This window comes from Neofelis nebulosa, chromosome 12, assembly GCF_028018385.1.
Source record: "Neofelis nebulosa isolate mNeoNeb1 chromosome 12, mNeoNeb1.pri, whole genome shotgun sequence".
Taxonomy (NCBI): domain Eukaryota; kingdom Metazoa; phylum Chordata; class Mammalia; order Carnivora; family Felidae; genus Neofelis; species Neofelis nebulosa.
This window is the reverse complement of record NC_080793.1, coordinates 35,311,356-35,338,618: the sequence shown is the minus strand read 5'-3', so window position 1 is coordinate 35,338,618 and position 27,263 is coordinate 35,311,356. Positions and strand designations below refer to the sequence as shown.

General features: G+C 49.7%; 1 protein-coding gene across 2 annotated transcripts in view; it reads right to left on the bottom strand.

The window, feature by feature from the left end:
• SHB (SH2 domain containing adaptor protein B) overlaps nt 1-27,263 on the bottom strand; it is a 137,432-nt gene that overhangs the window by 78,862 nt on the left and 31,307 nt on the right. For both annotated transcript variants that reach the window (XM_058694855.1, XM_058694853.1), the window contains exon 2: nt 8,268-8,388. In XM_058694855.1, coding sequence (XP_058550838.1) covers nt 8,268-8,388 — 121 coding nt within the window. The remainder of the gene's footprint in view (nt 1-8,267; nt 8,389-27,263) is intronic.

The following is a 27,263-nucleotide window of genomic DNA, read 5'->3' as shown; positions in this document are numbered from 1 at the left end:
TGAGAGTGGGTTGAAATTTAAGATAAGTGGCCAGGGAAGGCCTTACAGGAAAGGCCATTTTGAGTCAAGACCTTAAGTGTGGCCTTGCTCAATGCCACCCTTTCTATGTGGTCTATACCACATACAGGGGACAGTACTACCCCTTCCTCTGTCTCTTGCCAGTGACGTTCTTCTCTGCCTGTTTTATACAACAGATGTCAATCCTTGTCAACCTCCCCCTGTGATGGGGGGCACCAGGGACAAATGTCTGGCACACAGCAGGTGTGCTGCCAATAAATGTCAGCTTTCTGAGGCCTGTCGCGGTCCTGTTGCAACTTTCCTGAAAAGGTGGGCAAGCTTTAGGCAGGGGGGCAGGGGGGTGAGGGGATTAGGATGTCGGGGTTGGAGGGGGTGGGTAGTGCCAAAGGGATAGGTGCCAGGTGGAGTGAGAGAATAGGAAAGTGGCTGCTGGAGTGGGCCCAGTGGTCACCATGGAAACCCAGGCTACCCTGCTCTCTGCTCTCAGTCCTGCTCAGCATTCTACTCCCCCAGCTCACTGCTTCCCGGGCCTAGAGCTCCTCAGGTGAGCACCACTGGGCTGGGTGTGTGAGCCCGGCTGTTTCTCAACAACAGGAAAGCCACTGGGTGACTAATACAAAATCTATTTACACTTGATTATCTCCTTCCCGTCCGGTAGGTAGGTCATTCTGGTAAATGACAGACCAGCCAGGGAACTCTGCACAGTCCATGACAAGCCAGGCAAGAGGGTGGAAGGGCAGGTTTCAAAACAAGGCCCAGGAGCCCTAGGTTAGAAGTCAGGAGACCCACTCCGCAGCCCGCTGCTGTGTGACCTTGGCCAGCTCGTGCTCCTCTCTGCGCCTCAAGCAGAAAGAGGATGCTGGGTGAAAAGGACTGCTCTTCAAGGAAAGTTCTATCCTGACAGCTCCCAAGCTCAGGGAGGGCTGTGACCACCAGGGCAGGCTGAAGCCTGGAGCAGCATGGAGAGAGGGCAGCAGGGAGGGAGCGGGGTGTGAAGCACAGGGCCTGCAGGGGGCGAGGCAGGTGGGTGGGAAGGGAGTGAAAGTGAGGGGTCGTGGGGATGGTTTGGGGAGCAGAGCTGCGCAGAGCAGGTGAGGTGAGGAAGACACAATACGTGGACATTCTGGGAGCAGAGTCCACAGGAACTGCAGAGCTGGGAAGGGCCTGGACTCAGGGGCCCAGACAGAAAGGCCCTTTACTTTCTTAGCCACTGGAATAACAGGGAAGGAGAAGAGCACTGCCTGGAATTAGGGGGCAGAGATGGTGTCAAACACACGAGGAAGGTGGAAATCTCAGGTGGGGTGCCAGAAATGACCTCCTGGACACCTAGTCAAGACTCTGAGAAGTGTTTGCTGGTCTTTCAAGGTGCAGACCTGTAGCTCTCAGCTCTGTCTGTCCTGAGAGCAGAGAGTGCAGTATGCACGCTCCTGGGAGGGTGTCAGGCAAGATTTGGGCTGGTGCCACGTGGAAGTAATGGGGGTGGGGTGAAAGGACGTACAGTCCTGACCAGGATGGAGAAGCCCAGTGTGACCACAGGAGCAGGGAAACTAAGAATTTATAAAGGCCCCCATGGTGCCCAGGGAAGAAGGCAAAATCTGATTTCCCAGATGAAGGAATGAAGGCCCAGAGAGGAAAAGCAACCTGCCTCAGGTCACACAGTAGACCAGGGCAGAGCCAGACTCACATTGTCTGCCTCCTTCCTCCTGAAACATGCCACAGCCGGAACACAGACACTTGAACTCGGTACATACCATCACTCAGAAAGCGCACTGCCACTAGAAGACGCTGTACCAGAGGATGAGAAGATACAAAAGGATGTCCCTCCCCCCACCCCCTTGCCTTTAAAATTTGTGACTGGCTTGGGGTGCCTGGGTGGCTCAGTCGGTTAAGCGTCCAACTTCAGCTCGGGTCATGATCTCACAGTCCATAAGTTTGAGCCCTGTGTTGGGCTCTGTGCTGATGGCTCAGAGCCTGGAGCCTGTTTCAGATTCTGTGTCTCCCTCTCTCTGTCCCTCCCCTGCTCATGCTCTGTCTCTCTCTGTCTCAAAAATAAATAAAAACATTAAAAAAAAATAAAAAAATTTGTGACTGGCTTTATCTGATGGTACCTACTAGCATATAGGAGAAAAATGGGCAGAAAGCAAGTTGTGAGCAAGGAAAACAGCCACATCTAGGCAGCAGGGTTCTGTGTGAAATGGTTTACTTTTAAATTCTTCTTATTATGCTATAAAGTTGATGCTAAAGACTTTTTACTGTGTAATTGCTTATAATAATAAAAATTATGGGAAAATGCTTTCACGTAATGTTTATGTGATTCATCCTGCAAAATGATACTTTGAACAATTTTTTAAAGGATGTTAGGGTGGGGGGAATCAGACCTAAAAAAGGGGCCTAAGTAATGGTACAATTCCCAGTTATTTCTGTAGACCCTTTGGGAGTACAGGACAGATGTAAGTGCTTTAGCTGCAGCTAAGGGCACTACTTTTGCTGCTTATTTAACCTTTCTGAGACTCAGTAGCTTTGTCTGTAAAATGGGGATGCTGGAAGTACCTCTACCTTACAGGCTCCTTGTGAGGATTAAACGAGCTAATCATGGTTATGGGGCACCTGGGTGGCTCCGTCAGTTAAGCATCCGACTTCAGCTCAGATCATGATCTCATGGTTTGTGAGTTCGAGCCCTATATCGGGTCCTCTGCTGTCAACACAGAGGCCACTTTGGATCCTCTGTATCTCCCTCTCTCTGCCCTCCCTCTCTCTCTCTCTCTCAAAAATAAGTAAACATTAAAAAAAATAAATAAATGAGCTAATCATGGTTAAGTCCTTGGGGAAGTGCCTGGCACACACAGAAGCCTTTCTGTAAAAGTGAATGGCCACCATCCATCCTAATCACCACCACTACCTTGGGTACCTCTGAGAACTTCTGGGCTGAAAGCCTGGGGAGAAAGGGTCCCAGTTGAGAAATATTCTGCACCTTTAGGTCAACTAGAGTTTCATGACCCAATCAGTCTTTATACTAAGCTCCTGCCCCACGTGCTTTTCCTATCATTATCCTATCAAAAGCCTCATTTCCTGCCACTCCTCTCCAGCAGAAAGATCCCACGCCTGCCTCCATGCCTTTGCTCAAGCCCTTCCCTCTTCCTGGGCTGCCAGACCCAGTTCTTATCACTACCTCCTACCACCCCTCCCCTCCCATCTCACTTGGATTGCCCAAACCAGAAGCCTTCACCCCTCCTCTGAGCTCCTGGAGATTGACCCACTCATCTCCACGCACCCACCACTGACCACCTGGGTCCATGCCTGTCTCCCTTCTTCATAGATATTCCTAAAGGTAGTGACAGTATGTGCCTAGTTTACATGGTCAAGTCTCCAACACAAAAGGGCAGGGCAAGGGCTCCAGGTTCGGCTGACCAAATGCACTGCAGAGGGCCTGAGGACCACCTGCTCCACTATCCTGCTGATTTGGCCACCTACCTCCAGGTGGGCAGGGACCCCGACAGGGAATGGCCAGAGAACTCAATAGTATGTAATACCAAGTGAAGGCCCAGATAGGCCCTTTGCTCCCCAATAACAATACTCTCATACACATGTGCAGAGCATGTTCTTCCACCCGAGACTCACATCAGTGTTGTGTGCCCTATTTTACAATGAGGACACTGTGGCCATCAAGAGGCTAAGCATCTTGGCCCACCAGGCACCTGAGTCAGCCTGACTGGGAGCCCAGTGCCCTTCTCACCAAACCAGCAGGGCTCCATGTGCCTGGGGCCCTCAAGCCTGGGGTTAAGACACAGGGAAGAGGGTAAGAATGGGCTATGAGGTAGGGCTTTGGACAGAGGGTTGGCCTGGGGACACCAAAGACATTGGTGCAGAAAGGAAACTGAGGCCCAGATGGCATGAAAAGGCCAAGGCCAGAATCTGACCTTGAGAGAAGGGTCGTGTAAGATGAAAAGGGGAATTAGGGCTGTATAGTTAGCACAAGCCAGGCTGGCACTGACAAAGGAAGCTGCCAGATCCTTTCCTATTCAGAGCTGGTCTCCGGTACTCCCTTCACGGGCCTGGTCTTAGGTGTCTAATGATGATGCAATGCACAGTGAATCATGACATCTCGGAACTCACGGTTGACACAGACTTCAGGGGTGGCTTGAGCCAACCACCCATCTGTTACTTGACTATCTTTATGTCATCTCTCAATGTGGGCTGTTTTGCCTCTGCCTGGACATCTCTAGGGATGGGCAACACATTGCCTCACAGGACAGCTTCATATTTAATTGGTAAGTTCAAAAACATTTCAAAAGGATTATGACTTTTTTTGAGCCCGTTTCTCTACCTATAAAAAGGAAAGCTTGAACTGGGTCACGAGCTTCCCCACTGGGTTCCACAGAGCCCTCGGGTTTTCAGGAGCTACCTCTGAAGCTGCTTTTGGGATGAGAGAGGCAATGGGGGCAGAGAGCGAAGCCCAGGCAATTCATGGGCATTTGGGTTGTGAGGTTCTGTGGAGAGCTTCACCTCCATCTTGAACCAGAACCTAATTCCTGTGGGTGATACAAAGGGGAATCTATGGAGAGGGAAACTGAGGCAGACAGGGGGAAGAGGTGAGAGGAGCCCCTGAGGAAACAGGTGCACTTCTCCTCACCCTCTTTTGCAATCACAGCCTGTGGGGCTGGGCTGAGTTCTCTGTTCACAAAAGCACACCTCCCCAAAGCCTCCCCCATCCACCCGCTGCATGGAGTCAAGGAGGCAAGAACAAAACCCCATCAGCTAATCACAGGCTGTGTGAGCCATCCGGGGTAGGAGGGGGGGTTCTGAAAATCAAGCTGCAGCACCCCAGGGCTGCACAGGCCCTGGACAAAACGTCCTACACAGTGGCTGAAATAGGGCCTCAACATTCAGCCTCACAACTCACTATCTGGCTACTTACTTAACCTCTCTGTGCCTCAGTTTCTGCATCAGTAAAACGGGCAGCTACACTTTAAAGGGTGATGGTGAGGGGAGCCTGGATGGCTCAGTAGATTAAGCGTCCGACTTTGGCTCAGGTCATGATCTCACTGTTCGTGGGTTTAAGCCCCGTGTTGGGCTCTGAGCTGACAGCTTGGAGCCTGGAGCCTGCTTTAGATTCTGTCTTTCTGTCTGTCTCTCTCCCTCCCCAACTTGTGCACGCTTGCTCTCTCTCTCTCTCTCTCAAAAATAAGTAAACATGAAAGAAAGAAAGAAAGAAAGAAAGAAAGAAAGAAAGAAAGAAAGAAAGAAAGAAGAAAGAAAGAAAGAAAGAAAGAGAAAGAAAGAAAGAAAGAAAGAAAGAAAGAAAGAAAGAAAGAAAGAAAGAAAGAAAGAAAGAAAGAAAGAAAGAGTGAGTGATGGTGAGTATCCAACAAGAATTCACATCAAATGCTGTAAACAAGTACAAGAGCCTAGCAGCTACCTCCACAAATAGGTAAAAACAGAGGCACAAAATGTGTTGCCAAAGCTCAGACAGCCAGTTTGCAAACCAAACAGCTAGAAGTATGACCAACTGCCTGCTCTAAGACTACTGCTTTGCACGGGGAAACTGAGGCCCAAGGTCATTCAGGTGGCAAGTGGCCATCTCAGATCTGCTTGATTCCACCTGGGTTCCTTCTGCAGTAGTACAGAGAGGTATGCCATCTCAGGTAGAGAGGGGATGCTCTTCCCAACAGGGTTATTCCTATCTACCAAAGACGCTTGCCCTGTTTCTAGAAGTTGCATGCACACGTAAATGTTATAGCATGCACCCCGTGATCCATTGCCCCCCTCTCCCCTGACGAGCTGCTTCCTAGAACATTTACACAGCACTGGCTCACCCCAGCCCCCTCTCCCTGCCATCAGTCAGAGCGATGACGTTACACACAAAGAATTCTGAGTCAAAGGGAGCTGCAGTAAGGTCGTTACAGCTAGAAAACGTCCTGTTTAATCACCTATTTCCTTAGAAACCGAAAATGTGGGTAAATTTGGGCATAGCCTGTAAGCTAGGAAGAGAGTGCAGAGCAGCAAACACAAGGATGACTCTTTGGAGACAGGATGCATAAGATCTTAACAGATCTCTAATTAAATCAAACCGCCCTGCCTTGGACCTAGCTGCCATGGGTGTGTCTTATTAAAAAGCCAAAGTCCCACAGAACAGTTCTGTCCAGCTAAGCAGCTACTTGACACTGAGGTCCACGGATGCACCAAGGAGGAACCAGCTCCATTCCAAAGACAGCCGTGTCCACAATGTCTGGATTCCCAGATGTGCCCTTCCACCCCAGTCCCATGTTCTGCAGATGTAGGTCTGAGCCCCTCACTTGTACCTGTGTGACCCCAGGGAAGCGATTTGTCCTGTTTCCCTCATGTGTAAAGTGAGACACTACTTCCTTTTGCAGGGACATGGTGAGGCTTAAAAGTATATATGTCAAAGGGCCCAGTACAGAGCCTGGAGCCTGGCGGGGGTTCCAGCCTCAGATGGCTCCCACCATTTCCTTGTGTCCCGGATACCCCAGCATCAAGCACAAACATACACTTCCTCCAGGACTCCACCCCACAGACTGCCCTGCCAAGCACAGGCCACACTTGCCATTCTGCCACCAACTTACTATGTATCTTCAGGCAAGTATCTCTCCCTCTGTAGTCTCAGTTTTCCCATCTATAAAATGAGGCTGTTGGGTTCAAGTGGCCTTGAATATCCCTTGCTGCCTGACATCTGAATGTGGCAGAGGGTCCCAAAGTCACTCCTGTAACCACCACTCCTTTAACCCTGGGCTGACATGCCCCCGGTGCTCCCACAGAGCTGACAGTTCACCAGACCTGGTGGAGATGATGGCATGTAGCAGCGGGAGTGGGTATCACTACAGTCCTGAGGTGAACAAGATTCCACCAGCAGACCTGTTTCCCTAAGTCGCTGGAGGAGAGCAGGCTACCCCTCCACCAGGCGCCAGCCCCAGCTCTCTGCCTCTTGCTGCCCACAGAGGCCACTCTCCCAGGAGAGATCAGGAGAGAGCAGGAGGCCCTACAGAAGTCTGGCCTAATCACTCCCTGCCTCAGCCTTTTGCACAGTGGCTAAGCGTTCTGGAGGCCACACTGGTGGCCAGAGAATCAGTACCCAGGAATGGGAGAGCATGAGGCAGAGTCTTAGAGGCAGGGTCTGGATTTGTACCCGTATTTTTCAGCAATTGTTGCATGCGGTCTCCTCAACCCTATGAGCTACACTCGGCATGGGCGCAGCATACACTAAGTGCTCAATGTTGCTTCCTTTCCCTTTCTTCTTCTAATTTGAGAGGAATCAAGAGAATGTACCCAAAGACATGAACACCGAGCAAACCATAAGAGGGCCACTTTAGAAAGTGGCATCTGTAACCCAAATCCCAAGACACACAGGGCACCAATTCACTAGGCCTCAAAAGTCAAAGCAGCTCCCAACCTGCTACTGGCCACCCTCCTGCACTCTAGTCTCATGTGGTACCCCTGTTCATGTTCCTGCCCGGTGTGGGGTCACAGGGGGCCAATCCATAGGACTATTCTTTTGTCTCTGGACCATCCTCCTGAGCCAGGAGGACCCACGTGTGTGGTTTCTCCCTACTGCCTGCTCATGCCAAGGGTCTGAGATGGCAGACACCTCATAACCATTCACTCCTTAAAGATGCCCTAAGCAGGGTACTGCACACACAGCCACTTTCTTCTGGGTCCCACATGACTATCTGGACAAGGTTTTGTCATCTGGGGCCAACAGGAAAACAGCCACAGTGGGGAAAGTCTCTGTATTTTCTATAAACCTGCCATGTAGACCAGAGGACTTAATGCTGCTTCCAGCTACATGCCAAAGATTTCCTGGTGTGGGGCCAGGGATAATTTTGTCCCCAACGATCGAACACCCCCACCCCTTCTTCTACTAGGTACTGAAAGTAAGATGACCCAGCATGATTCTTTGATTGCCCTGGCTGCTAGGAAGCTCCAGGCTAAGTTTTCGATCTCAAAAGCTGTATTTTTCTTCAGCAGAAATTCCTTTTGTATTTTTTTAGTTCTTACCTTGGGTAACTGTTACTTGGTGCCCGGTACTTTTTCTGGACTTTCCGTGTGCCCTGCCAGGTTCTTCCTGATGTAGGTGAGACATGAACTGGTGAACTGTAGTGAAGATTCAACACAGCACTATCCTCCAACCCCCGTGGTGCAAATGCAAACCTTCCCCTGCTGAGGCTGGCTGGGCACCTGCCAGGAGCGGCCCCTCTGCCTCCCTGCTGAGTCCCTGTGCCAGCAGCTCTGCTTACCTGTCATGATCCTCTGGGCCTCGTAGGGCTCCATGTAGCCAGCACTCTCTCCCTTTCCTGCTTTGTTCTTGAGATCATTCTTGGCATCGAAGGGATCAGAATAGTCATCAGCAATGGTCACCTGCAGGGAGCAAGATGGCAGGAGTGTGTGAATCCACCTCTGGCTTTCTGCTTCACTTCTGTTCACAACCAGGCTTTGCTCCAACAAACATAAATGGAGCCTGCCTCATACCAGCAAGGAGGGGGAGGTGGAGACAGGAAAGAGCTGGTGCCTGCCCTTAGGGAGCTCCAATTCTCCTACCCCTAACAAAGAGACCCACACTGGCAGTCCTCCTTACAAGGGAGGGGCCTCTGAGCAGGCAGCCTGGCTGTTCCGGGCACAGCCATGAGAACAGAAGGGCATCTGGGTAGGGAAGCACAAAGGCAAGGACCTGGAGGGCGTCTTTGGGGAATGTGAGTTGCTCAATTTAATGGAATGGAAATGGAGGAAAGTTGGAAATGAGATAGCAAAGCCTAGAGATGCTGACATGCTCCTGGTGCTGGCTGAGGCCTAGAAGAGCCTGCCTAGAGATAATTATGTTCAGCGTTCCATCTTCCCCCAATCTGGAACACAAGCATGCCTTGGGTAATCAGACAACAATTTGGTGAGATCAACACACTGCAAACATGACCGTGGCCCCAGGCAGACCCAAAGAAAATACAAAAGCAGCTCAGGGACCCATAGACTGCCATGGTCAGAAAGGGGCTCGGAAGCAATAAACTGGAAGACTCTTCGGTAACAGATGGGGAAACTGAGGTCCAGAGAGGGAAGGGGCTTGACTAAGACCCTCAGCCATATCCTCTGCCTCTAAGGGCTGTTCTCTCGGCCTCCTCACTTGTCAGCATTTCAGAAAACAGCAAAGTTCCACCAAATACAGAGTCACCTCGGGGTAGGCAGCGGGGGCAGGGAGGGGAGTCCTAGGAGCACGTGAGAATCTGGGATGTGAACACTTTGGAGACAAAGTTCCACATTTTCCCTGGAGGAGAGTAAAAATTCTTGGGCTAAGAGTAAACATGGCAGTTTTTCCTCCCATTTCTGACTTTCTAAGCTTCATAAAGGGGCACACTTACTAGTGGGGAAACCCACTCCCTGTCACAGCACCCTAGCCCCACCGCAAAGTTGCTGTGACCTCCATGGAGTTCTTTGCCCCTTTGGTCACATCTGGCAAAGGGCAAGTACTCAGCCTCCCAGCCAAGGCCACCCAGCTGCCTCTCTGGAGAGGGGATAGGTTAGCATTTCTCTCAACCCTTGGGGTTACATGAATTGTTATTTAAATTGTGGGTTTAATTAGAAACCACAGGAGCCTCTTCTCTCTCCCAGCTCCTGGAATGTAAAGCATTTGAGGGGCCTATAAACCCAGGGGAAGGGAAAATCCCCCTTTGTCTGCCTGGTAAATGGCAGCTTGTGGCAGCAGCCCTGGCAGAGGGAGCAAGTGACCTTCAGCTGCCAGGAATGTGATGCCCGCGGAGGGACAGCGTGCAGCAGCCCTGTCACTGGCATGCGGCCGGTGGGGGCGGGGGGGAGCTGATGGGAGGCATGGCACATAGCAGTCACTGCTCCCTGAACAAGAGCAAGCTTATCAGGGAATGACCCAGGGCGGGAGCGCCCGAAATCTGAGTATGTGTGACCCCACTGCCACTGCTCTGCCACTGCTTCATTGTGGCTGTGGGACAGGCTTAGAGTCCCAGCGGGGACACTTCCAGATGCTGACATTGTAATCGTGGCCTTTCTTGAGACTCACTGAGCTCAAATGACACCAGGCAGGGGGGAAATGGGGATGGGGGGAGCGCTGGGTCTGGCAATGTCTTTCACTTGATATTTCTACTCTACCATTTGCAGAATACATTAGGGAGAAAATTATACACGTGAACCACTGTCAAACAGAACAGCTCAGAGGCTGATCTGGTGTAGGGTTTTGTGTCTCAGAGTTCAAGCAACTAGAAGTCCAAATGGAGAAAACCATGAGCCTGATGTGGATGACATCTATTCCACACAGCCTTACCATCTCTTTTCAACATGAACATCCTCCATCTATTTCAGGAAGGGAGCAAATATTTCCCCAAGAAAACCAAATTATTTTGGGGGGATTAGCTGAGGAAGGGGAAGACAGGGGAGGGAGTGGGCTGCAGTCTCCGTAATCTGGAAATCAACATTCCAGCTCCTTTCGGAAGTGCTCTGTAATTTGCAAACAGGGAAGGCTTGCAGGATATAAACCAAATCTTTGTTCGCCCTGGGACAGGAGCTCTGGGAGGCCTTCAGTTCAGCAGACACTATCTGTATTTTCTAATTAAAACGAGATCTGAGCTCAGGTTGTCAAGGGGCCCCCAGCTGCCTGCCCTGCTTACTTCCGTTTCAATAAGAATTTACAAATCCTAAAACCAGGAAAAGCCCCTGGTCTCTGCTGACATATGGTTCCAGTTATACCTGCTGACAGTTGAAAATCCTTCCATTAGAAAAAAAAAAAAGTTTAGAATTGTTAGTTTAAGAAGCAAATCGGAAGGTTCCTAAAATGTATATTTAATCAATTTGCTTTCCAACTTCAAAGTGAGGTTGGTGGAGGGGAGGGAATCTGAGGTTTGAGCAACCTGAAACTTGGCAAACACTTAACTGAGCTGTCTGACCTTTTGCAAAATCATGTCCTGGTTTTTGGAGTAAAAGTTTAACCAGGTGCTGGGAGAGTTGAGCAGGCAGTTAACCAGAGTGCCCGAGCAACTTGCCACAGGCTCTGGGCCACAAGCACTGAGCAGTGTAACTGCTGTCCCAATTGCCCAGCTAGCACTGCAAATCAGGAGGGCTGGCAGGGGGCTTGAGTGAAGGTTGCTGATTTTCTGAGTTAAAAGAAAGGGAAGCAGTTTCCCCAGATGTGGGTTTGGATTCCTACTGGGGCTGACACTGCTTTGCTTTAAAATGTCCTTGAATCTAATAGAACAATTCAACCCAAAGGGAGCCAGTCGGGACTTCTCTGCAGGTCAGGCTACCTGCGCTTGTGAGAAGTTTTCCTTGATTTCCATCTTGGATTGGTGAAGACCTGACTGGCATTGGGCATTGGACCTGGGCCTGCTCATGGTCCCACAGGCACAGAGCTTAGAGGGGGCCAGCCTACTGGTCTCACAACTCCACTATGCAGCTGAGCAGCAGCAGAAAGGTGGGCTGTTGGAGCCTGTCCAACCAGTGGGTCACAATCGCCTTCTTGGCCTCCTGGGATGGGTGCACTGGTCCATCTCCGAAAAAGGAAGAGGGTTATGGCTAAACCCTAGGCAAGGCTTTTCTTGCTTTCAAACAAAACTAGAGACCTCAGGTCAGCCCAGTGCTCCAGAGGACTTTCACAGGCTTATAAAGCAGTGGGTTCATGGGGGTCCTTGAGAGACCTGCTTTAAATTCTCATTTTGTAATAGCCCACTGCAACCCAGAGGGTTTCAGAATTCCACCATGCTTGCTGCCTTTCTGAATAGGCTCTGTGAGCTCGCTGCAGACTGCAGTCGGCTCCATATCCCTCTTTTCTGGTTTGCACACACTGCTATGTGAAACTGGTCCCTCCCTTCCAGTAGTCTGAGGCCTGGGTGTTTTTATCTTGGGAATTTTGCTTTGTGATAGGAAGTAGTCTTCCTGTTCACGCCCAAAGGGAAGCACTAGAGGAAGATGGGTGTTGCCACTTGACCACACTTGGCCACATGCTTTTCTGAGACAGCCACACCTGTGGGGAGAGCCAGGTCCTCTTCCCATGCTCTCAATGGAAAGGTAAATTGGCAAAGCCTCTTTGAAGGGACAGCTATTGGCAAAGCCCATGAAAATCCAAAAATGCACATGGATTGACCCAGCAATTTCATTTCTTGATATTTATTCCCAAATGTGCACAAGGAGCCAGGTAAGGATGCTCATGGGAGCACATAATAATAAGAAACTGTAAGCACCTGCTATACCCATCAATAGGGGAATTGCTAAATAAACCGTGCTAGTTCCATGCTATGAAATATTATGCAGCAGGTTTAAAAAAAAAAAAAAAAGCAGTTGCTCTATATGCACTAACATAGTTCTCTACAGCATAGCTTTGAATGGAAAGAAAGCAGGTTGTAGAATGATAAAATACAACATGATACCTACTTATGAAAAATGAAACAGAAAGCTCTATTAATGTAAAGAAAAGATCTAGGGAGAAATAAACTTTTTTTAAAAAGAGATTTTATATATTTTTTAAGTAATCTCTACACCCAACATGGAGCGTGAACTCACAATCCTGAGATCAAGAGTCACATGCTCTATGGACTGAGCCAGTTGGGCATCTCTAGGGAGATATAAACTTTAAACAGATATCTCCTCTGGGGCAGCGAAGGCCTGAGATTGAGTGGTTAGAGGAAATCAAAGGAGATTTGCCTGTAATGTTAATGTATTTTTCAAATAAGGAAAACTTATTAATGTGTTACATGCAAAATTAAACTTCTTAAAAAAAGCACTCTTTTCATAGGCTATTTTTGGTACAGTAGATAAACTGTTTCCCAAACTTGCCTGGAGATAGGAATGGCCTGGAATGCTTGTTAAAAAAACAGATCCCTAGCCCCAATAATCTGTATATTTAATAAGTAACCCAGGTGATTCTTCCAGGAAAGTTTGAGAAGCTTTAAGCTACAGCCAGCCCCCTCCCCCACCAATCTAAAGCTAAACCTCCAGATACTACTCTGGAATTTCACTTTCCCCAGGTATTTCTCAGCCCTGTTCATTAAACTGAAGTAAGAAGTCAATGTTAGACTCAGCTCTCTCTTGCTTTCTTCCCTGGGGATTAAGTAGAGTAAGAGATGACCCAACATGCCTTGGTCCATCTCCAGAATCTAAGACGTAGAGGTAATGGCATTCCCTGTGTAATTCTGAGGGCTGGCCCCAGATGAAGCAACACAGCCTGGGCAGGGGGGAGAGGGTTACCAGGCAAGACCTTGCCCTGCCCCGCCCCATGAGGGGAGACTGGGCCATGAGGATGTGTAAGGTTCTCTGTCCTGGAGCATAGACCCTTTTAGGCCATGTCAACATGGCTCTCAGCAAACTCTGCAGGGAGATCACACAGCCCCAGGAAAGCTGACAGGACTGTGGACAGTAGCCACTGCTGAAAAGCGTGAGGCAGCCCTGCTTTAAAAAAAAAAAAAAAAAAAAAAAAGGCGTGATAAGAGAGGCAGAAAAGCACCACCTTCTGGGAATGGGTGACCCACGCTGTCCCTTCTGCTCCACAGGCACCTCCTCTGAGCCATGTGGTCACTTCCACGAGCTCTGCTGCCTATGGGAACTGGTGGCATTGGGCTACCCCAGCTCAACCACTTGTTGGATGAGGCAAGCGAATTCTCCCTCATTCTGTGCTGCTTTTCTTTCCCTGGGAAGTGAGGGGGCAGCACCCCATGAGGTCCTGGGTTCTTTCCAGGCCCATGACTTCTACCCCAGAGCAAACTGCATCTGAACACACCTAGGAATGTTCTACATGGTCCCAGTCGGACCGTTTCCTCATCAGTTTGCCATTAAAACTATACAAGTTTTCTTAACAGTTCGTGGGTCACAGACCCCTTTGGAAATGTGATAGCTGAAGATGTGGCTCCCTCCAGTTTATATATGACTGCAAAGCTGCAGGACTCACGTCAGAAAGGTCAAGAGTACTGTGTTAAGACCAAGTCCCTGTGCATTGAGCCACTTTAAAGAACAGCTAAGATGGGACATACTCTCTGTGCCTTATATAGGCAGTGGGTGCAGACTCTATCATAATTCAACACACATCATTCACCTGCTGAAAATACAGTGTGATGTGTGACTGGCCTCCCATTCATTTGGAGGTGGGGAGTGGGGGGCACAGGAAAGGACAGCATGAGTCCACTTATCTTGGCTTACAGCCACACAGCACCCAAGGCAACCTGGCTCCTTCTCTCACTGTGGAGGTCAGGAGGGATCCTTGAAGGTGACCGAACAGCATGCAGGGCATGAAGTGGCAGCAGCAGCAGCCAGAAGGCTCCCTGCCTCTGTCCCCCAGTAGGGGACTGGGCAGACCGGAGTCCTGGTCCTCCTTTGAGATCCACCATGACACAAACCCTGGCAGGCATGATGTCCCCATGATGGAGGCTCTGTAGCCATGCCAGCTAAGAGATGACATTAAAGAAACTGAAATGTTGGGGTCTGGAGACAGCTTCAAATGACCAGCAGGCTGTCTAAGAAAAAGACAGTGGACAAATGTTCTGCACATACCCAGAAACTATATAGAAGCAAGCTCGGGGAGTCAGAAAGGACATCTAACGGCCATAAAGGGGCATGCTGCCTGGAAACCAGAGTTCCTACCATTTCAGTGTCCAAACAGAGGTGCCAAGGTGGGTGTCTGCTTTGGGTAGAGCTCAGCTCACCGGCTATCACCTGTCTGTGCTCTGTTTTCTTAGCACAGATTCAGCCACCCTGCAGCAGAAGTTCAGCTTCCAGAACCGCCTAGATGGGTGGCTGTTTGCAGAACCCCCACTGTGACCAAGGTAGGCGATATTTCCAAAGCTCAAAGCTGACCAGCAGCAGCTGCCTGGGGCCGTGAAAATACACAGAAAATGGCACCGCAGAAAGGAAGGACATCACCAAGCAGGGACGGCCCTGCAGAGTACCTCTGGAGAGCCTGCTTTATCTCTGAGTTTCATCAATTTACCTGTGGAACTGAACAAGAAGATGGCTTGGCTTCTCAGCTTCACATGAATGTTATGAGGAGAAAACACAGATGATTTGGGGACGCGTCAGCAGTTTACAAAGAAAAGGCGATGGTGGCAACTTCTGGGGGCCCAGGATGGAGCTAAGTGCTGAGCAGAGTCTCTGCTCTGCTCACAAGCGGTGGAGATTTAGTGAAGAAGACAAAACAGAGACCTAAGAAGAACCCATCAAGGCTCCAGTGGTGACAGAGAAAACTAGCTGCAATTAGGCATGACAATAGCTGTCAGAGTTCTCAACCACAAAAAGAAAAATGTTTGTGAACAATCCTTTTTTTCCTTTTATGCTTTGGGTAAGATGAACCTCCTACTCGGGGGCACTTGGCTAAGAAGAGAACCTCGTGGGACCCCCGGGGCCACCCCACCTGTGTGCTGGGAGGCAGCAGCGTGCTCCTGGTCTCTAGACTGCGTCCAGGGCTCTGAGCGGTCCAGAGAACCAGACTGGGACACACAGGGGGCTGCGGAGATGCCCCAAGTGGAGATGCAAGCAAGCACCCCCTTGCTCATTTCTCCCGGGCCCTGGCTTTAACCATCATAGACAACTCTCCTTACAGGTGAACCAATAAATCATTTCTGACATGGCAAGGAAATTAATCTGGGGAAGATTAATTAGCTACATTCTCGCATTCAGCGGCAACTCCTGGAAATCAGATGGAGGGGAGCACTTTTTCACACTGACCTAGGACTGGTTCCCTTTCTTTCCTCTGAGGTCTGATTCAGCCATGCAGAATTCAGAATTCTGCCCAAAGTTCTAAGCCCCTCTTTTCATGCTTGGAGGTCAAGTGCTTCCAGTGGCCGGGAGTTCATGACTTCATAATTCAGTCATGTGGGCAATCTTCCTCTGGCAGGCGCCACCCATTGCTTTGTGCAGACCTTGGGGGCTCTATTGCACACGCTTCTTTACAGACCAGCCAGTTACCTTGCCCCGCATGTCAGGAGGCCAGGGGTGTTTCAAGTGGTCTCCACTGGTCTTTCCAGTCCTGCCCCTCCCACGGCCACAGCTGCTTGCCTAGACACCTGCAGGCTCCAACTTGTTAGGAAAAACACATTTCAAATTACAGCCTCTGTCAGCTCCTCTCAGGCCCTGCTTGCTCAGCCCCTCTCTCTCTCTCTCTCTCACATACAGTCACACACACACACTCCTCACCCTCCTCAGTTTAACCCCGTGGAGAAGGCTCTGCGTCCTGGGTGGGAGGCTGCTGGAGTGGAGCCCAGCTCAGGACTCTGTTTACCTCAGAAGCTTGCTGAATAGGTCTTAGGGACTGGCTTCTCACCATCTCTCAGCAGTGGAAGGTTCTATTTTGAACTCAGAAATAGCTCAATCCTAGAATTTAATTGCCTTCAGCTAGGACCAGAGACAGAATTCACTGCATCCCTCCTGAGGACAGAAGCACACAGGGGTCTGCAGTGGCATTACATGTGAGGTCAGAGTGGAAGAGTCCTGGGAGATAATCTAAGTCCAATGGGTTTCAAATTTTTATGTGTGGAATTGTGTAAAGGAAACCTCACATGGAACGCCAATATGTACCAGTACCCAATCTGAAAACATTGAATTTACTGGGGAGCAGGAGGCCCCGAGGAGGAGGGGTGGTAAAGGTCAATACCCAAAACAGGTAACCCAACGTTTCCTAATACACAGGTCCATGTTGTTTCTGTAGTACCTATACGGCTATCTAATGTTTCTTCTAAAATCATTCCTAACATGGGGAAGCTGGCTGGCTCAGTCAGGAAGGCATACGAATCTTGATCTCAGGGTCCTGAGTTTGTGCCCCACGTTGGATGTAGAGACGACTGACTGAATAAATAAATAAATAGATAAATAAATAAATAAATAAATAAAGTTTAAAGAAATCCTTCCTAACATTGTCAATTTGCACAAGAACTCTCCCCACCCCTAGGAAAAGCTTAGCGCCTCTTGCAAGAACCACCACTCTTAACATCCATCTATCATCTCCCCCTCTCCCCCCAAGACAGCTCCCTGTGGGAGGTGGGCCCCAGGCAGCAGCATCCACTGAGCCTCCCTTTGTCCTCCCCTAGGCTCTGGCTCAGCACTGCCCAGCCCTCCGACAAACCCCATCAACTTCCACCTAGCTTCCCAGACAGTCCTTTCTTGCAAGTTTCTTGCTCAAGCGGGACAAGTGCTCCTCCTGGGGTTTGGGCTCACTGCCTAGAAAATGCTCTCAGACCAGCCCTGGATCAAGAAGGGTAAGAGTGGGATTTTCTTCTTTCCTTTGCAGAACACTTAGGGTTGGAGAACATATCATCTGGAGCAGGGATGTGGGATGGCTCTCAAAGTCCTTTACTGCTCCATGCCTCAGCTGCCTTGTTTATAAGGTGACAAGAGGATACGGACTAAATGGACCAGGATTAAGTGATAGACTTAGAATGGGTCCAGCACACAGCAAGTGCTCAAGAAATGTCAGGTGTGATTATCATCATCTCAACCGTCATCTAGCCTGATGGATCCCCTCGTCTTATGGGGGAAGAAACTGAGGCCCGGAGAGGGAAAGGGGCTTATGGAGGTCACCTGGATATCCAGGAAGAGAATGCTCATCACTGGAGTGACAAAACCAAACTCCCACCAAATCATAACCACAGGAGAACCTGTTATTTGTATGTATGTATAGCCTGCCTGCTTCCAAAATGAGTTTTGGACAACTGAATTTAAGTGATCTTTCTGTGCCTGGTAGGCCCGGCCCTTCTGCTGCTTTCTTCCTGAGAAAGGATCAGGAATGCCCGTGAGGCTTTCTCACGGTAACAGAAGACTCTGTACAGTAAGAACAACTTCTCCAGTGTTCTCACAGGAAAAGTATGTAAAGCAAAACAGAGCCTAGAAGCCAAAGGCCTTCCTGAGAGCTACAGTACCTTTAAAAGCCAGGCCTCAGTGCAGGCTGTGGAGATGAGCTGCAGTGGCTGGGTGAGGCGGGGTCTTTCCAGCCCATGTGAGCTCCGTGCCCAGAACTGAGATTAAGGGGAGAAAGGGCTCAGGCCAGGTGCAGCCCAAGTGACTGGCAACCCCGGCCCCGGGATCCGTACTAAATGAAGGGGCACTTCTCTCTGAATGGATCCCATTAGGATGATGCATGCACATTTCTAACACAAGAGCCACAAGGCAGGCCAGAGCATCTTAAAACACAAGCAGCACTAAACAGCTGCCCTCCCCCCAAAGTCACCACCTTTTTATTGAAGACATGCAGCATCGGCCATAATTACCACCACCAGATTTAAGGGTTCCCAATTATATTCCGCTTAATAGTGGGTGCTCAGTAATAAATGGTGATTCACTTTTTAAAATGATGCCATCAAGCCTCAATTAACTCTTTCTCACATGCAGACCTCTAGGCTAAGAAACTGCCCCTGAACCCCAAAGCACTTCTCATATGTACTCAGCACTTTCCAATGTAAGTACAAGAAAGTTATTGCTGACAGAGCTTTGTGACAACAAACCTGTCTGTAACGGTGTCAAAGCCTCGTTCAATCACATTTACCCCATCCTCACAACCTGCCAGGCAATGAGCTCTGAGCTGGAATGCGGCAAGGAGCAGAGGCAGGCCTGTACCCCTGCCTCATGGAGCATCCAGTCTCCAGGGAGAGCAGCATTAATCAGTTTACCTCCCCGCGGAGGGCAGGAGATACTCAGCAGGCTTGTTTGAGGCAGACGAGTGTGTGCACGGGTGAGGCCCCTTCGTACCCTTTCCTGAATTGCAGCTATGTGGACACCTGTCTGCTTTGCCAAACCTGGGAAGCAGGTTCTGGAGCCGGTTCCCTCTTTACCACGGACAGTCCTGGCGTGCAGTAGGGCCCCTACAAGGTGTGCCAGGCGGGAGCCAGGGCAGGCAGGGATGCTGAGGGCGGTACTGGATTCATAGGTTCGAGCTTCAGTGCTTCCTGGCTTCTCACCATCTGTAGGGCTCTGGGAGGGTGTCTACCTTTTCCGAGACTGAGTTCACTGAACCACCTTCACTGGGAGAACATCTTCCTCCTGGAGCAGGAGGTGATTGAATCAATGGACCTACGGGTAACACAATGGCTGGCACATTGTGTCGGCAAGGTAGGAGGCACTGGAGAGGAAACCATCCTTTCCACGGAAAGGATGCTGTTCTCACCTTTGAGATGCCACAGGCCACATATCTTAGTTTGGGTTCCCCCAGACACAGACCTTGAAGCCAGGACTCAGGTGAAAGCCCTTTATTTGTGACCTGAAAACTTACGAGGGATGTGGAAATGGGCCAGGGAAGGCAGCAGAAAAGCTGGCTAATCAAGCCAACTACCAAGGTGGGTAACTAGAACTTCATCCCACAGGAAAACTGGGGCGGTGGGGAGGGGGGGCAAACACCAACTAACTCCCGGAGTCACCACTGGAGGCTGCTCTTGGGTCCCTGTCCTTGGCCACTCTGGCTGGTGTTTGTGGGAAGGGTGGCTATCCGCATCCCAGCTTCTGCATGAGGCCCTGAGGCAGATATGGGTTCAAGCCCACTGAAGAAGGTCAGACCGCAGGGGTGGGAGGGACTTGGTGCGGCCTGACAGCATCAGATAGCTGCCTAGGACAGAGGAAGCCTCATGGAGAAGGAATGAGGTGAGAGGAGAGGTCCACTGGGTAAGTTCACCCAGTTGAAGCCATAGGAGGGCCAGTCAGATCGACCTGGGCTCCTATGCCACTTGACCCCTCACCTGCCTAGCTCACTGCTTTCCTCTGAGTTCCAGTTTCCTCATCTGTGAAATGGGAAGAAAGATCCCTGTCCCATCTCCCTCTGGGGATTTAGCGCAGATAATCATTTTGCAAATGCAATGGGGACTGTTACTGAATCTAGGAATCAGGCTATCCCCACAAGCCACCCTTCTCAGTACAGGTAAGCTTCCCTACATGAAGTCCCATGGGTCATTTTCTCCTGGGCCAAAGATCAAGTAGGCAGCTCCCCAAGGAAACACCTGGACAAAACCAATTTTGGGGGACCAAATGCCAGCATGGCAGCTGTTGCCCGTGAAGAGCTGTTGTCCAACGGGTGGGGCTGGTGTACCATGTGAGTACCTGGGAAGGCCACGCCGGGCAGATGGCACCACAGTGAGCCTGTGTGTGGACAGGCCACAGCTCTTTACAACTGGCTAGTGGTACATCAAAGCACTACGGCGACCCCACGTCTCTTACCCTGCAGCCAGGGTGCTGGCTTCCCACCCCCTAGACAGAGAAGTAGTGGCCTCCAGTGAGATAATGGAAGAATGAATCTTGTCCTTTTCCACACATATATAGGTCAGGGCACAACCAGAAGTACAGAAGGGCAAAAACTCTGACCTGGTAATGCCCATCCTAGGATGGGGTGAGTTACCTGGGGACACCCACAATGCAGCAAGCAAAGAAGTTACGGAAACTTTATGGATTAAAAGAAAATGCTTTTTGGCATCTCAGCAAGTGACAAAAATCAGACTTCAAGAGTACTTTCAGGAGGATTCCATTTTTCTAAAGTATAACACACACACACACACACACACACACACACACACACACACACAAAAAGATGGAGAAAGAGAAATGTGCTTATGTGCATAGAAAAAGGACTAGAAGGAAATACAGTAAAACACAGCACTTGTCACCTGCTGGTCCACAAGCCTTCTCTCTGATCAAGACCTCCAGCACCTGGGCAATGGACTAGAAGACATAGGACCACTGAGCTTTCCACGCTCAGGGAACACATTGTTCCACACCCACTCCATGGTCTCAGAGCCTCCCCTCACGGACCTGGACCCCTTGCTGTATCCTACCCAGAGATGTCTACTTTGTAAACATGTGATGATTTCAGACCACTCTGGCCTTTGCCCTGAAAATCCTCGAGTGCTGCCACCGTGCCAGAAGTTTTCAACACCAGGGCAGTCTGATTGGCTCTGTCCATCCCCACCCCACCCTTGTCTAGTCACAGCATAAAGGGGTACGAGCAAATGCTAGATGAGTCAGTGAGTTAATGAATCCAGGGAGGGTCTACTGGGCCATTTCTCTCTGCAGGGAAGCCCAATGTCCATGCCCATAAGGGCATAAGGGGCCTCTCACAGTAGGGCATTATAAACAAGCACACTTTTACTCAAGCATTTGTAAACTTCCTGGCTTGGCTGCTTACTAGCTTGCATGACGTTAGGCAAGCCATATGACTTACTTGAACTGTCTGTCCTTAGTTTCCCTCACTGATAAAGGATAAATAATACTAAGGTTTCCCTTACGAGTTCACTGTGAGAATTGTTTTCATATCTGTCAAATGCTAGCGCGCCTGGGTGGCTCATTCGCTTAAGCGTCCAACTTTGGCTCATGATCTTGCGCTTCTTAAGTTTGAGCCCCATGTCGGGCTCTGTGCTGACAGCTTACAACCTGGAGTCTGCTTCCAATTCTGTGTCTTCCTCTCTCTCTGCCCCTCCCCAGCTCATGCTCTGTCTCTGTCTCTCAAAAATAAAAACATTAAAAAAATATTTGTCAAATGTTTAGAACCATGCACACAGCAAAGGTAAGCATCACTGAAGTATTTAGTAAATAAAATAAGTAAATATATACATACATGTCTAGCACATGCACCTGCACCTAGACATGCGTGCACATGAATGTCCACAGAAACACACATGCTCACATTCCCATGGGCTCCAGCAGAGCATGACCTTGATTTGCTTTTTCCAGACGGATTTTGAGGTCAAATATGTGTACTCTACCACAGCCAATGGGCAAAGAGAGAAGGGCTACAGTCTGCCCTAAACAATAATAACCCACTGAGTAAAGTCTAGCCAGTGTACTGACCAATAGCCACGACTGAGAACCCTGGTCATTTGTACCAATCCAGTTATCCATCAGGCTTTTCTACACCAGTATGCTGCTCCAGTCAGAGAGCACCCTGCCCCACCCAACCCTGTGACAGGTGACTCCAGACCCACTGGACCTCAGCGATGCACGACACCTCTGCCTGGAGATATGGAGCTACCAAAGCAAACAACGGTGGCCAAGAGCACACAGAGAGCCCAGATAAACTCTGCCTGTCTTGCCCCCTTCCTGTAGGTTTGTAAGAGGCCTCACCTCTATAATCCTCTTCACAGGCTTCTTTATCTGACCTCAAGCTTCTGTGCAGAGGGCTGGGGAGAGCAGAGGAGATGTCTAAGTGGGGATTTCAGGGAGTTTCAAAGGCCCAGTCCAAAGCATTCTATTTGTTGGGCTTAGTATGACAGGTTCTTATTTTTACATGCCAGTACTTCAGGAGTTTGACATACAAGTGCGCAGGGCCAGCTACATAAGCCTGTGGCCTCTGCAGTCACATGGGGCTCTGTACGTGGTTTCACGCTCTGTTGCCATCTTGAAACCGTCAATAATTTTTGAGTGAGGGCCCACATGGATTCTTATTTTTCAGTGGAATGAGCCCTACAAATTACGTTGCTCATCCTGATGGTCTTCCACATCCAGAAGTTCCCATGCGGAACTTGGGACCCAAACTCTAATCCCTTCCTCTCTCCAACTGGGCACCACTGGCTAAGTCACACTCCCTGTTGGGACCTTAGTGTCCCCATCTGTAAAATGGGAAGGAGAGAGCAAACTTCAGGGCCAGAATTCTGGATTTCACAGACCACTATAATTACCAAAAGAGGGAGGAGAAAAGACACAGGATCACAACACTAAAACCCAACTACCATATGTCCCTATTGACATTTTCTAAAGGAAAGAACAATAAACAGTAAAAAGGAAATTGAGAATAAAGTACAATTCTTTAAAGAATGAATTTAACTTCATAAAAAGACTCCCTAACTTTTCACTTTTCTAATTACTTTCAGGGAAAGCACTGGACCACATGGGCATTTCAGTCCTTCCAACATTATTTTGAAAGTCAAGCCCTCCTTTAGGACACAAAGTTCTGGTGTATATCTATGGCCTAAGGGCACTGGCTTTTCCTGCTCAGTTCCCCTCCCCTCCCGCTCACTCCAACAGCATATTCGAGACCACCACTGAGGACTGGCCTCTATGAAACACCAACACGGTGCTTGACAGTAGCCTCATGTATCAGGCACAAACTGGCCCTAATTTATTGGTGCACATGGTAAAATTACCTTCCAAATGGAATGTCATAAATCACCCACTGCCGGAAACGTTCTATCCTTAAAGGGGGGCAAAGGTATCTTGAACTGAATCCCAGACTTATCAATTTCAAAAGAGCAAACTTTAATCCACTGCTGCTGTGCTAATCAAGTGATTGGGGAGGCCCGGCCCCTTGCTGATAACACACCTATCTCAAGACCTCCCCAACCCTCTACTTTCTCTCTTTACACATCTCTCTGTAGAGTCATGCTGAAGTCATGCATAACTCACAGGACTGACTCCTGGGAATGAGGGTCCTTTGGTGCCAGGACCTAAGAACCTCAGACTAGACCCTCCAAGAGCCAGAGCATTCTTAGAGCATTAGAACCAGCAAGAGGCTTACTGAGGTGATGCTGACGATGAAGTAAGTACCTCCTATGTGCCAGGCACTTGCCTATGTGCTTTTACACACAGGGTCTTATTTCTTCTTGCTAATTACACCATTTCCAGATGACAAAATCAAAGCTCAGAGAGGTTTAGTAGTTTCCCCAAGGCCATAGAGCACATAAGGTGGTGCAGGCTTCACTCCAAATCTTTGGCTCTCCTATGCCACCCACGGCCTGTTGCATGAGTTTCTAATACCCTGGATTCCTTCTCGACAGCAGGAGGAAATCTCTGAAGGGAGGTTTGAAAGGAAGAGGAGGAAGCTCTGCCAATTTGGCTCTGATGTGCCAACCTCGGGCAAGGGCCACCCCTGACACTCCCTCAGTCAGCTGGGTGCTGGGAGTCTCCCTTCCTCTTCCTCAGCCGCCCTATGACTGGAGCACACCTGCAACCTGCCTGGGCCACACCTGGGGAAGCAGCCGCTTCCGCCTGCAGCCTGGAACTCTGCGTTCCGCTTCCAGCAATTTCCTCCCTCCATCCCCTACTGCCTCGTCCTTCCTGCCAGAAAGATCCCACCTCCTCCACCTCCCCACAACCACCACCAAAAATAGCACAGTATAGCACAGGAGGAATCCTTACATTAGAGGGAATGAGGCCCCGGGGCCTCCCTCCTCACGTCCCCAAACCCCAAACATGGAAGCCCCATGCAGCATAGGAGGGGAAGGAGAGCTAGAAGGTGAACGTGACCTCACCTCTTGTTTCATTAGTAAGAGTTACTACTTGGACAGTGCCCAGCATGCACTAAGTTATTGTTATTTTCAAAGAGGCCTGTAAAGTAAGCCTCATTGTTCTCCTGGTAAAGTGGGAGGGAATTTTATGGTAGAGTTGGTTCATTTTTCATCTTGTTAGGGTAAGCCCAGCTGGATTTGAAAAAAAAAAAAAAAAAACAAGTGTCCACACATACTGTGAGGACCAGAGGAACTGGAGGTGTTCCATCTGTAGAAGAGGAGGCCTGGGGTCAAGGTGGCCGGCCTGAAATCCCTACGGGCCCTCGCAGCCCAGAGGTGGTGTTGGCTGTGATGGTTCCTGAGATGGGGTCTAGGAATAACTCAAAGTGGCAGTCTCCTGGGATAAAAGTGAGCACCCCATCATCTTTATGGGGGTTCCATCATGCCCATTTCTTGGGGATAACACAGGTGATGTGGGCAACCTGACTCGGAGGAGGTGTCCTTTCAACACCCTCTTCCCTCCCACAAGAAGAATGCACTTCCTGGAGACATTTAAACCAATGCCCCCGCTGACCAGCTGTTTTGAAAGGGCCAGGACTGGGCCCACCTAAGTGGTCTGGATACACTCCCTGTCTCCTCACATTAATGTCAGGCCCATCCTCTGATTTGTGGACAACAGGTCAAAACAGATGGTCCTGAGTTCCCCATCCATCCTGGACCCCATAACTGGAGTGTCATGGGCTTATGGACTGGCTTGAGCAGGCTGTACAGCTCCTACCACCTTCCCCACACCCTTGGCTGGGAGAGTTGGTGTGGTAAGTAAGGCAGGAAGGGTCCTCAAAGGCTGCCCCCAACCTTTTCCACCCAAGAAAAATTTGCTATAAAATGCCAACACCCTCCTCAGAACCGCCTCCCAGATTTAAGAAGGAGAGAGGTGGCTTGGGTTTAAAGAGAAATTGGATTCCCATTCATGAACTCCCCATACCAAAAGCACCTAACAGGTAAAACGGGTTCCACCATTGATTAATGAGCTGGGGTAATAATGGGGCTCACGCTTCGTCATTAAAAATATTAACCTTGTTCCTGGCCCAGTGATAAACCCATAAACCCAGGGCCCACAAAGCTCTCTCATGACCACTTACCATCTGCCAGGTGAGGGGGGTGGGTACACCCTGGGGGTAGGCCAGGAAAGGGACAGAGTCCTTTGGAAAGGCCACTGACACACCACAGAGCCAACCGCAGGTGGGCAGGAGGGAGAAATAAGGCCTTAACTTTCCACAGGTGTGCAAGAACCCAGGGGTCTTGGCTGCCTGGGACCTTTATTAAAGTGATGTTTTGCTCACATGGTCTAACGTAGCTTCCCAAAGGCAAACCTGCCCACAGGCTGTGTTGACAGTAGTGTGAGAGTATGACTTGTGCTACTGGGGAGGAAGATGGTCTTCCTCAATCTGAACAAACCAAGGGTCACCCATCACCACATGCAGCTCTGGGTCCTTCACTTCAGATCTAGAGCTGCCACTGGGAGGACAAAGAGCCTGGCTTCATGTGTCACGAGCATGGTGGACAAGACCAAGGAGCATGCGTGTTTTAGAGAATATTCAGGGATATGTGTGCACGGTGCAGGATGGGTGGTTAATCCCTAGAACAGGATGTAGGTGTGTTCTGTTGGGTTAAAGAGGACAGAATGAGGCGCAAACAGCAGAGGTTATGGAAAAGATTTCAACTCAGTTTTAGGAAGAATGTTTGATCAGACAGAGCTGATCAAAATGGAACAGGATATTTTGAGACATAGTGAGCTTCCAGCCACAGGAATCTCTAGGCAGAACCTGGGTGAGCCAGGAGAAGGACCTAGATTAAGATTCTTCGCCATTGGAAACTGTGTGTCGCCTGGGATTTTCACAGTACCCCAAAGCATGAGACTGAGGGCATGGGAGACAGTGTTGAAGGCGTCGGCCCAACCTTATAAAAGTGCATCTCTCTCACTTCCACAAAAAGTCCCCAAGCATTCCAGCTCTGCAGTACCAGTTGTACTGGTTCATTTCCCCCAAAACATGTGAGGGTGGGAGGCTAGATAAGCCTGCCTTCGGAGAGGCACCGTCATTGTCTAGGTGAAGATGAGACACAGGAGGTGAGCATGAGCTCAGCATCTCTAGGTATCTCCAAGGTGGGGGGCCCTGGGCCACTCAGTGGAAGGAGGGTCTCAGCCTAAGCCAAGACAGGGCTTCTTACTCTAACCACATCACATAGGCTGGGTACTATGGGGGGGGGGAGGCACAGAATCATACTCACAACACTTCTGTACTGGAATTCAGCAATGCTCATGGTGGGTAAGGTACTGGGGACAGAAGAATAAATATAGCTCAGTGTCTGCCCTCGAGAAGGGGAGAGTCTAGTAAGAGAGGTCAGCAAATTTCTTCTACAAAGAGCCAAATAGTAAACAGTTTGGTTTGCAGTGTCTATGGCAACCACTCAAACTCAACTGCTACTGTAATGTAAATGCAGCCATACACACGAGGAAGAAAGAAATGGGTGTGGCTCTGTGGCAATAAAACTTTATTTACAAAAACAGGCAGCAGCTGGATTTGGCCCAAGGGCCACAGTTTCCCCACCTTTGGTCTAGTCTAATGGCTCTCAACAGGCTGGGGCTTTTCACAAACAGCAATGCCTGAACTCCACCCCAAGTTCCAATTTAAGTGGTCAGAGATAGGGGCCTGAGATTTGCATTTTCTAAAAGCTCCCCCAAGTGATTGTACCATGGAACCAAGACTGAGAATCACTGATCTCTAGCAGAAGACAGGCACTTGTAATCCAACTATTATCTCACAATAATCCACAGGATTTCACAAACCCAGCCCGGGGGAAGTGACTCGCTCAAGGTCATACAGTGAGTCAAGAGGCAAGGATTCCCAGCCCATGAGCATTCCCCTGCACCACAGCAGACACACAGATGGGCTCATACTCCCTCCCAGAGCTTGGGATGCAAGTGCCCCTTGTTCCAGGAGCATGAAGACCCGGGAGAAATACCAACCACATTCACCCAACCCACTCTGATGCATGGGACCTAACCTCTCCCTAGGCTGAACCTCAGTGACCTCATACTAACACAGGAACAAA